Genomic DNA, 12,115 nt, shown 5'->3' on the forward strand with positions numbered 1-12,115 from the left:
CTATTTTTATTATTATTATTATTGTTATTATTATTATTATTATTATTATCATCATCGCAAGCTACCCAATGCCAAAATATGACTGTATTAATAAATTTTATTTTATATATTAAAATTATGAAAAATTTGTCAAGAAAACCCTTTTAAAGGGACCTTTTTGTCCAAAAAAACCTTTTAAAATTTTCAAAGAAAATCTTTTAAATTTTTTTTTTGTTCAAGACAGCCAAAACCCACTTTCCGACGTTCACTCACCATTCTCCGGCGTTGACCACGTGTTTTACAACATGTGCCACGCACATGACCCCTATTTTCCTAATTACACCCCACTTTGCCTACTTTCACACTCTTTTCCCTCCAATTAAACACTCTCTCTCCTACTCTCTGTATTCTATTTCATCTCCTTCTTTCCTCTGTGCTCTTAAATTCTCACGCCATTGTTGGAGTGCAGCAAAATCGAAGCAGTAGCAGGCTCTATCACCAATTTTTGACAACGGTAAGTGATTAATTTGTGTAACTCTGACTTTTTCGAGTCTTGATTGAGAATTAGGGTTTTTTTTCCCCTTTTTAATTTTTCTCAATTATGCAGCGATTATGGGTCGAGGAGGTGTTATGAGGTGTGGTTGTGGTTTTCCTGTTGCGAAGAGGACTATATGGACCCATTGATGATTTCGCAGCCATGGCAGAGAAGATTAATGGCCTCGAAGTATTTATAGAGAGTAGGAGAGAGAGAGAGAAGGAGATAGAGTGTTTAATTGGAGGGAAAAGGGTGTGAAATTAGGCAAAGTGGGGTGTAATTAGGAAAATAGGGGTCATGTGCGTTGCACATATGTAAAACACGTGGTCAACGCCGGAAAATGGTGAGTCAACGTCGGAAAGTGGGTTTTGGTTGTCTTGAACAAAAAAAAATTTAAAAGGTTTTGTTTGGCCAAAAAAAATTTAAAAGGTTTTTTTGGACAAAAAATTCCCTTTAAAAGGTTTTTCTTGACAAATTTTCCTAATATTATTTATTGCTCCATTTTTTAAAAAATCTAATTGAATGAATTTCATGAAAAAGTCACTTTAGCAGTTATGCAGTTGACGAATGTAAGCATAATGGAACTATGGAAGTCCTACATGAGACATACATTGTACATGGCACGTATTATGCCTTGCACTATTTTTAAAGTACGCTGGCCTATTGGGTTCCAGAGTTAGCTCCAACTATTTTTAATGTACGCTGGCCTATTGGGTTCCAGAGTTAGCTCCAACTAAATTCATATTCGATTCGAGTTTTAAAAACTATATTATGGTAGGTGGGTTTCCAAATAAGAGTTTTTACATGCGATCAAACTGAACCTCGAGACATCCTTTAAGTAGGAATGTAGCATCAATTAAATTCTTACCACTTGATTCAAGTCCACAACTCGCCAACTCTTCTTGTTGCTTTTGTAGTCCTCTTTGGTGCAAATCCTAACAGAAAGACACATATTACCACATAAAAGGGGGATATTAATAACTTACGTACTACAAAACAACAAAACTATGTTCTCTTTTTCATAAACATACAACAAAACTATATTATTCCCCTCTTAAATGAAACAATATATTACTACTAAAATAGAACTAAAATATCATAATTATGAAAGAGTTAAGATTTAAATTTTCTTTACCATTTTTTTAAGTTGTAAAAAACTGTAAGGAAGTCTCATGACTGTTAGTGGAATATCTCAATCAAAAGTTTAAGATGATGGTTTACGCTTAAGAATAATATATACTATATACTCTTTCAAATGCAATTACTTTGTAGTGGTTCAATAATTAGATCGTATTTTTGTGGAGTAACAATTTTACCCAATATTATTAAGTACTCATCAAACATATCAGGATAGCCTTACCTAAGAGAGGGAGAATTTGAATGATTTTGATGAGTGAGAAGACTAATTAAACATGCTTGGATCGCCTTACCAGATAGAGGGATATTTAAATTAAAGATGATATGATTGTTCAAACTAAGGTGTTTTATTTATATATTTATGCGTGTGTGTGTATATATTGATTGTTTTATAATGAGTAGTTTTGATTGGTATGATTAATTTGAATTGTATTTTTTGCTAATCTATGATATATTATAAATAAAACACCTTAGTTTGGTCTTGAAACTCTTGTGCGGATCTTTTTTCCTTAAAGACAACATTAAAAAATATCTATTAACCTATACTAAAAGAAAATCCTCCTATGACACTTGTCATTACCTTGTGAATCTTTTTTCCACCTTTTTTGCTTTTCTTTTTTTATTTTTCAAAATCCTTTTTTGTAAAAATGGAATTTTATTACCAAAGAGAAAAAATTACAACTGACAAAAGCCAAGTTATAACAAACAACAAACATCACATGACCTGAAAACAGGCCAAACCACCCCAAAACAGTTCTGGATTATGTCCTAGCCACCTTCTAGGAAGGGTTCTAGGAGGAACCAGGAACAACTATTGGACTTAAGCTTCCAGCCACCTTCTAGGAAAGGTTCTGGAAGCCAGGACCAGACAGACACCTAAAGCAAAGAGCAGCAGGACAGACAATCCTGTAAGTACACCAGTAGAACAGGCAACCCTGTAAACTGCTAGCAAAATAAAACCAATATAACAAAGACATCAAATCTAGATATACAAACATTTCCTATCAGATTCAAGACACCTACAAGCAACAGAAATAATAATATCTCTAAAAGCTATATCAGCCGGCTTTTAATCTCCAGTGAACCTCAGATTATTCCTTTGAATCCAGATGCAGTGAATAGTCTATGCAAAACACATAAGCATCAGTCTTCCTTTAGTTTTAACTCTTCTACTTTGCTATAGCACCCATTGCACTTAAGAAATAAACCTCTGCCTAACTCTAGCATAACATAGAAGCTGTAAAATTCTATTCCAAATACTATCATAATATGAACAGTCAAAATTCAAATGAAAAACATTCTATGCAGCATTAGAACAGAAAAAACACAAGGGATAACAAGGGATATTCCAAGTTATAAGCCTATTTTTGGTAACTAGCCTATTCCACAGAGCCAACCAAGTGATAAATAAGCTTTTAGGTGAACCCCTACTATTATAGACTATTCTCTTCCAAGCTACTTTCTCAGCTTGAGGTATGATTTGAGTATAGAGATTTCTAATACTCATTTTACCATTAACTGTAATTCCTGACCATCCTCCAACACTTTTAACCAAACCTCTGTTGTTCATAATCTTCTTCAAAACCCAAGATCATTTCTTAGGTATAAGAGCAGACCAAAAATCTCTATTCTTGAAATAGTAAATGTGAACCCATTTAACCAACAAGTTATCAGACTTATGAGCAATGTCCAATAGAACTTTAGTAACTGCAACCTTATTCCAATCATCAAGAGAGGTCAAATTCCAGTCACCACAAGTCTTAGGTAGACACAAATACTTCCAAGAGACCAGGGCTTTCTTACTAGGATTACCTTTACCAGTCCAGAGGAAGAACCTAAATCTTGAATCCATTTCTCTCAAAATCTTCTTACGCAAAATAAAAATTTGAGACCAGTAAGCCTAGATACCAAAAAGCACACTTTTGACCATCTGAAGCATGCCTGCACAAGAAAGATGCCTAGTAGCCCAACCCTCAATCCTAGCAGTTACTCTCTCTATGAATGGCCTACATAGAGAAATAGTAAGCTTTTTAGAAGACAGGGGCACACCCAAGTATCTAAAAGGAAAAAACCCTTTAGCAACTCCCAGCATAGACTGAAGATCATCTTGAACTTGTTCACTTATCTCTCCAAAATATACATCACTCTTATCCAAATTGGCAGCTAAACCAAAAGCACAAGAGAACTTCTGAAAATCTTCAAAAACCAGCTAGATAGAGACAAGATCAGCTCTGGAGAAAAGTAGTAAATCATCAGCAAACATCATATGAGTAATACCTAACTTTGAACATCTTGGATGAAAATTGAAGTCAAGATTCTCAATCATCTCCTTTAAACACTTTGAAAGGTATTCCATACAGATAGAAAAGAGAAAAGGGGACATAGGATCCCCCTGTCTCAAACCCTTTTTTGCAGCCAAAGGGGTAGAGGGAAATCCATTGACCAAGACAAAATAAGAAACAGTAGAGACACACCCCATAGCCCGGTTTAGTGTTTTGATCATAACTTCTTTGTTTTATGCAAAATTGGGCTTATAATATACCGTCTGAAAGCTCTTTCAAAGGGATATCCATTTGTATAGGTCATGCATGGAGATATGATGGTTGGTTTATCTGTTTTCTCAATTTTCAACAATGTAAGATCCATTGGATCGAATCATTGCATTTTCCGCATTTGGGTGCGTTATTAATTAAGTCTAAACATGTATGAGCACGTTTTAGGCCTAATTAGTAATCGAACACGGATCTAAGATAACTTCTCCAATATGAGTTTTAACTAACTTCATAATGCATTTCGTAATCCATAAAAAATTAAACTTTGATCGAGCATGATGAACGGGTTTTTGTAACATCATCGCACTTCCTTTCAGGACAAGAGCCCAAAAGTAGGTGTCTACAGTTCTCGCTTTATTTTCTCTCTCCTTTTTTCCTTGTCATTCTTCTATTTTTCTTCTTCTTCTATTTCCCCTATTTTTCCCATGCCACTATCTCCCCCTTCTTCCTCCCTCACGCTGGCTAACACAACTAGCGCCACCACCACCACAACCGACTGATGCAGCAGCGCCAGCAGCCCAGTCGGTGGCCGACTTTCTCTTCTTTGCGGTTTGTGTAGCATATATATATATATATATATATATATATATATATATACATACATACATATATGTATATATAGAACTAAGTGAATAATAGGAACTGAGAACTAATTAGGGCCGTTGGATCTACCTCAGATGCACGCTTGGAGAGCGACTCAAATAAAATCAAACCTTAGATCTAGCTCACTTTCTCTCCTTTTTCTCTCCTCCAACCCTTTTCTCTTTCCTCCCTTGCAACGACTGCATCTGAATTCTCCATTGAAGAGATGAAAAGATCCTTTTACATTTGTAATATTAATATTGCAGTTAATCCATAAATTCTACAACCTATAGATTCTTGGATTGGGCCATATCAGACTTGTGCAAGAAACTATTTTTTATGAGGTCAACACAAGATCCTATAATGCTAGCTGCAGGTTTCACCAGGTATGTGTATGACTATAAAGCATATGCTGCCAGAGTCTCTACCAAGGTGAAGAGAAGTGATGCAAAATCTGCTTCTGCCTAGGTAGGTAAAACCTCATATTAATCTGATTAAAATGCATGCAATCCTTAATCAGAGTCACTCACTGACAAGCTTATCTCTAATCTCTTCATGGATAGCATATTGGCTATCCTTCACTATACCGTCTTTAATATCTGTGTTAGTGTATACTACTATTGTTTAGTATGAGTAACATTTTTATTGTGAATTTGAATCATAGTTTTTCCTTAAACCTATTTTGCAGACTATTAGCAATTGTCAAATTTCATAGAATGGTCGTAATTCTAAGTAGTCTCTAAAATAAAATAAAAAGAATCTAAAGTAAATAAAAAAGACTTTGAAGTAAACCTATTAGCTCAAGTAATAGAGCACTATGTTGATGCATAGAAGTGTAGGTTCGAATCCTACATAGGTTATATATCTCTAAAAGTATATATAAAACTCATTCTCATTAGCATATTCCAGCATTGTATTGAGAAATGATTAGCATTTTAGTTGATTGTTAGCTAATTTATTAGAAATAAGTTGTTGAGATGAGAGTTAATTTTGTTAGAGAAGCAAGAATAAAAAGTAAATATAAAAACGACTCTTAAGTGAATAAAAAAAGACTTTAAAGTAAACCTATTAGCTCAAGTGGTAGAGCAGAGCACTATGCAGATGCATAGTGGTGTAGGTTCGATTCCTACATAGATTATCTTAATAAGTAATTAAAAAACACTTTAAAGTTATTTAAAATATTTCAAAAGTAAATAAATATATCTCAAAAGTAGAAAAACTAAAAAAGTATATTAATATATATCAAAAGTAAATCATAATTACTCTAAAGTCAATAAAAAATGCTAAAACGTAAATCAAAGTCTCATTGAATTTAATCAAATCATCATTGTATATGAATAATAAATTATCTTGAAATTATAAATGACTCAGGATTTTTTATAGCAAAAACACTACGAGTTACTGACTTTCATATGTTTATAAGATGAGTTAAGTCATAAGAAAAAAATATATTTAGTTTGATATGATGTAGAGTTTTTCAAATTAATAGTAAATAAAACTATATCAAAAATAAGCAAAATAAGAAGAAATCTATAAAACATTACAAATTCTAATATTCAGATTTTACACATATAACCTACGTGGGATTTAAACCCACATCTTTTGTGCACTTGCACAATGCTCTACCTATTGAGCTAGTAGGCTATTTTAGAATAAGAATAGTTAGTTAGCACTATTGATCCATTTTATACAAAGTAATCACAAAAGTAAATAAAATATACTCAAAAATAAATAAGAAAAAACTTAATCAAAGAAATACATCTTCTCCCAACCTATTTCGTGCATACCCAAACTATGAGCAACAAGGAGCCCGAACCATGCTACTAGCTGCTGCTATGGGTGAAAGTTCGGTTTTCGGTTTGGTTTTTGGCCCAAACCGAACCGAACCACCATATTTCGGTTTCTTGATTTTGCAAACCACACCGCACCACTTTCTCTTTGAAACCGAACCGAACCAAACCACCTAAATTTCGGTTTTCTTAAAAAAAAAACCAAACCGCACCGAATTTTCCTATCAAGCATCATGAACATCAAATTTTGCAAAAAAAACCGAACCGAACCAAACAAAACCAAACCAATCCAGGGTATTAATTATTACCATCCCACCTTATCACCACCAACACCCACCCACCACCCATCACCCTGACCACCTAAAACCCACCCACCACCCACCCTAACCTACCAAAACCACCGAAACTCACCACCCATCCCCCAAAACCACCCGAAACCCACCCGCCATCCACCCTAACCCATCACCAACGACCCGAAACCCACTCATCATGCATCAACCCGAATCCATCAAAAACCACCCCTCCACCCACCAAAAACTGAAGAAACCCACCATCCATCCTGACCACCCGAAACCCACCCAAAACTACCTACCACCACCACAATTCAATCATACACCACCATAAAAATAAAAAACTCAAACCAAATTAAAAGAAAGAAAAAGAGGACATACCTCACATTCCACCGAAAAACCTCGAATTTGGGTTTTAAAGGTCAAATTCGACCATGAAAACACTAGATCTAGTGTTTTCATGGTCGAATTTGACATGAAAACCTTTAGAATGTGAACACTGGTGCCCAGGTGGTCGTCCTTGCCTCCTTGGTCGTACTGTCAAAGAGGAGAAGAGAGTGAAAGTGGAGAAGAGATCGAAGAGGAGAGAGAAAGGACAGAGTAGAGAACTAGAGATTGGAGAAGATAAGAAGAGGAAAGGAGAAAGAGAGAATCGAGAGGGAGAAAGCTCACAAATGGAGAAAAGAGAAGAGGATTAGAGGAGAGAGAAAGGGCGGAAAGAGAAGAGGAGAGAGTGAGAGGCTGAGAAGAGTGATTAGGGTTTTTTTTTTTTTTGCCTTATATAGTATGGGCCGAAATTCGGTTCGGTTTCGGTTTTCATTTCCCGAAACCGAAACCGAACCATACAATTTCGGTTTCTTGATTTTACAAACCGAAACCGAACCACTTAAGAAAAAAACCGAACCATATTCCTAATTCGGTCCGGTTTTCGGTTCGGTTTGATTTTAAACCAAATTTGTTTCACCCCTAGCTGCTGCGAATTTCAGCCTCCAAACTTACTCTTGACTCTTCATTTGATGAAAGATGTTTGATTCATCCTAATTCTTATGCTACATTGTTACTAATTGTGAAGATGAGGTGAAGTAGAATAAAAATAATATGGGTGGGGATAAATAAATCAAATGTCTCTAAAAGTAATTAAAAAAGTTCATAAAGTTAATAAAACAAGCTATAAAGTAAACCTATTAGCTCAAATGGTAGAGCACTATGCAGATGCAAAGAGATGTAGGTTCGATTCCTACATAGGTTATCTCTAAAAGTAAATATAAAATACTCTGAAGTTATTCAAAATACCTCAAAAGTAAATCAAAATCTTTCAAAAGTAAGTAGAAAAACTTGAAATGTAAATGAATATATCTCTAAAGTAAATCAAAATAACTCCAAAAAGAAATCAAAATTAGAGCATAATATGTCAAAACTAAATCACAATGACTCTAAAGTAAATAAATAATGTTAATAAGTAAATAAAAATATCATTGAAGTAAATCAAATTAGGTCTAAAATACACGAATAATAAATTATCTTGGAATGATAAATTACTAAGAAAATTTTGTTATACCACAAAAACTCCGAGTCTTTGACTTTCATATCCTTACAAGATGAGTCAAATTATGAGAAACATATATATTGAGTTCGACGTACTATGAAAGTAAAGTGCCTACGTGGGATTTGAACCCACATCTTTGTGCATTTGCACAATGCTCTATCTGTTGAGCTAGTAGACTAATTCCAATATAATAAACATTTGAAGTATAAGAAAATTACTCAAAAGTAAACCAAAGTATATAAAAAGTAAATAATAAAAAAATTTTGAAAATGAGTCATGCAAAGTAAGGCAACATAAGGACTTGATCTAGTATATACAACATTAGTAGTAAAGAAAACTTATCCAAAAGTAAATCAAAATATCTTAAAAGTAAATAAACTAATCTATATAAAATATATGAACAATCAAAGCATGATTATATCAATAAGCTAGCACAACAACCTTGAATTTTGATTGCTCAATAACATTAACAGACTTAAACTTTATATATTAATCATGTAGCATATTTAAAAGTATACTTTGAGTAGATTTTATGGCAGTAGGATTCCAATTTGGTTGTATAGCCTTGACTAAGGTGGTCACCCCTCTAACATGAAGGCATGTCATTAATGTGCCCAACAAAAAAAGCATAAATGGCACCTGTAGACTTTAAGAGGTTTTGATGATGTTAAGAATTGAGCAAACTTCCTTTTAATAAGGATTTTCTAGTGTTTTGATGTTGGCAGGTTCAGTAAGCATAGAGGGCTGAAGTAGGAACTGGAACAAAGGAACTTTAGAAGATCCATGAGGACAAGTAAAGAACAGAAGAAGAGTTCTAGCAATGGAACTTCCCGAAGTTTCTCAACAGGAACTTCAAACGGGTTGTAACGACCTGGTTCTGGTGTAATGCTGGGGCAAGCCTCAACAATCAAGGTTCAACACAAAGATCGAGTTATCAAACGAGGACGATGGACTTCATAACTTATAGTTGTGTAAAAGATAAGTTTGTTTTCATAGGATGATGTAAACATATAAATGATAGATATGCATGGAACTTATTAAAAATCAGATAAAGCTTGGCAAACTAATTAATTCGTAAAAGATAATTATAAGTTTTATGAAAAAGTACTTAATTGATTTTATCTTATAAAATTTGGTTTAACTTGGTTTTATCTTTTTCATAAAATTCTATCTTTTAACAAAAACGAATTTGATAAAATCTGGTTTTCATAAAAACGAAATTAAATCCGTTTGGTTTCGGTTTTAAGGAAGATAAGATCAGATTTCTGTTTGATCTATCTCGTTTGCGAAAACCCTAGTTTGAGAAGCTAAGAAACTCCTATAAATATAGAAGTATTTCAACTTAGTAAGATGAGAGTTTTAAGCGTGAAAACCACATAGTGCTTAAGAGTAAGTTTGCCAAAGGTTCAAGCTTTATCATTTTGATTTCGGGTTTCATGTGTAGCTTTCCATTTCTGTGTTAGAGTGTGTCTTTGAGTTGTAATTGGTTTTGAGGTGAGATTGTGAATTATCTTAAATTCACGTTTGAGTGTATGAGTTTGAATTCTCTAAAATTCGAGTGGTAGTCAGTCATCCCGAGTGTGTCTTGGGTTGCATAGTGGGAAAAATGAACCTGAGTGTGTCTTAGGTCGAGAAAGGAACCTGAGTGTGTCTTGGGTCGAAAAAGGTGTCTGAGTTTGTCTTAGGTCTGATAGGATAGGTTCTTATCAATCAGCAAGTGTCTGAAGAGGAACTTGCGAAGCAAAGGTCTGTGTAATAGGTTGTACTAGAAGAGTTGCCTATTATAGTGGAATTTGTTTATAAGTCCCAATAGGGCCGAGGTTTTACTTCCAGTTAGGCATTGGATGGTTTCCTCGTAAAACTTGCTGTGTGCTTTAAGTTTCTTTTTGTTTTTATTGTTTATTTCCGCTTAAGTTCCGCGATTGGAACCTACTACTATTCACCCCCCCTCTCGTAGTAGTTCATCTAAACTAACAATTGGTATCAGAGAAGGTTCTCACGAAGTTACAAGCAACCTTGTAGAGTAAAGTTCCTGAAGAGATGAATGCTCACGAGAAACTTGAAGAAGGGTATTCTACCCAAAGGCCACCAATGTTCAATGGTAAGTTTTATTCATACTGGAAGAATAGAATGGAGATATTCATCAAAGCTGAAAATTACCAAGTATGGAAAGTCATTGAAAGTGGTGACTTCGAGGTAACAAAAACCAATGCAAACAAAGAGGTAATCCCTAAACCAATAGCTGAATTTGATAAAGAAGATTACGAAAAGTATGAGTTAAATGCTCAAGCAGTAAAAATCTTGCATTGTGGACTAGGTCCTTATGAGCACAATAGAATCATGGGTTGTAAGTCTGCAAAGCAGATTTGGGATTTGCTGCAAGTAACACATGAAGGAACGAATGAAGTTAAACGTTCCAAAATTGACTTACTAATGTCAAAATATGAAAGATTTGAAATGCTACACAAAGAATCCATTCAGGATATGTTCACTAGATTTACTAACATTATCAATGAGTTAGAATCGTTAGGCAGGTCCATACCCATTGATGAACAGGTAAGGAAAGTCCTTAGAAGTCTTCCTCAAGATGAGAGGTGGAGATCCAAGGTCACTGCCCTGCATGAATCCAAGGACTTCACCAAGTTCAACCTTGAATAGCTCAATGGTTCCTTGCTTACTCATGAACTCCACCTTGGAGCCAACTCTGAAAGTTCCAAGAACAAGAGCCTTGCTCTAAAGGCTTATGAATCAAGCGACTCTGAAAACGATGATACGGAAACTGCCATGCTTGTACAGAGGTTCAGGAGAATGCTAGAAAAAAGAGGAGAAAAGAACAGACGAGGACACCCAAGTTCCAAAGAATTCAAATGCTACAGATGCGGTTCCAAAGAACATCTTCTCAGAGACTGCCCAAATCCTAAGGAGGATGAGAAAGCCAACTACAAAGGCAAGGAACAGAACAAGTATTACAAATCATCATTCTCCAAGGAAGATGTAAGAAAATCCATGATGGCTGCATGGGAAAACTCTGATTCAGAAGATGAAGAAGGTGAATCCGTGGAAGAAACAACCAACTTATGTTTGATGGCCAAATTTGATGATGAAGCTCGTCTGAAGGAACTTGAATCTGAGGTATGGTATGACTATAGACAACTCAAACATTTAAATAAAGGAAATCTTATGGACATTATTCTGGAACTTCAAGATGATTGTAAAAAACTAAACAGGTCGAAGTTCCAAACTGATAAAGCTTTAAAAATTCACAAAGAACATAGCGAATGGGTAGATAATATGAAAATTGACATACAAACTAGATTCTTTGACTTATATGATAAAAATGTCTTTCTAAAAGAACAAGTTGAAAAACTGAAACATGATAATATTCTGTTGAATGTAGAATTAGCTCAACTGAAACTTGGAATTGACTCCCCTGACTCTGAAGTTCCTATTGCAAGCCAACTTCCAAATTTTAAGAAATTAAAATCTGATTTGGAAGAAGTTAAAATAAAAAATCAAACCTTGGAGGAGGAACTTGCTAGAGCCAGGAAAGGCAAAGAAGTTATTAATAATGGAATTCCATCCTGGATAGCTAATACTCATAACAAAGAAGGACTAGGTTATAAGAAGAAGTCTAGGAGAAACAAGAAATATGTGGATCTACCTAGTCAAAAGCTATGTTACTATTGTGGTAGTACAGGGCATCT

General features: G+C 34.7%; 1 protein-coding gene across 1 annotated transcript; it reads right to left on the bottom strand.

The window, feature by feature from the left end:
• Nucleotides 1-3,242: 3,242 nt before the first annotated feature.
• On the bottom strand, nt 3,243-4,130 carry LOC110705904. Its single transcript, XM_021883822.1, has 3 exons — nt 3,929-4,130; nt 3,642-3,847; nt 3,243-3,551 (listed from the first exon to the last, which is right to left on the bottom strand). The coding sequence occupies exons 1-3, from the start codon at nt 4,128-4,130 to the stop codon at nt 3,243-3,245; spliced, it is 717 nt and encodes a 238-aa protein (XP_021739514.1).
• Between the last annotated feature and the right edge of the window lie 7,985 nt (nt 4,131-12,115).

This window comes from Chenopodium quinoa, unplaced genomic scaffold, assembly GCF_001683475.1.
Source record: "Chenopodium quinoa cultivar QQ74 unplaced genomic scaffold, ASM168347v1, whole genome shotgun sequence".
Lineage (NCBI taxonomy): Eukaryota > Viridiplantae > Streptophyta > Magnoliopsida > Caryophyllales > Amaranthaceae > Chenopodium > Chenopodium quinoa.

Coding starts and splice junctions, on each gene's coding strand:
- LOC110705904 (XM_021883822.1), bottom strand. CDS start 4,130: ATGGGGTGTGTCTCTACTGTTTCTTATTTTGTCTTGGTCAATGGATTT. Junction 3,848..3,928: donor TCCAAGATGTTCAAAGTTAG/GTATTACTCATA, acceptor TGGTTTTTGAAG/ATTTTCAGAAGTTCTCTTGT. Junction 3,552..3,641: donor GTAGGCCATTCATAGAGAGA/GTAACTGCTAGG, acceptor TTTGGTATCTAG/GCTTACTGGTCTCAAATTTT.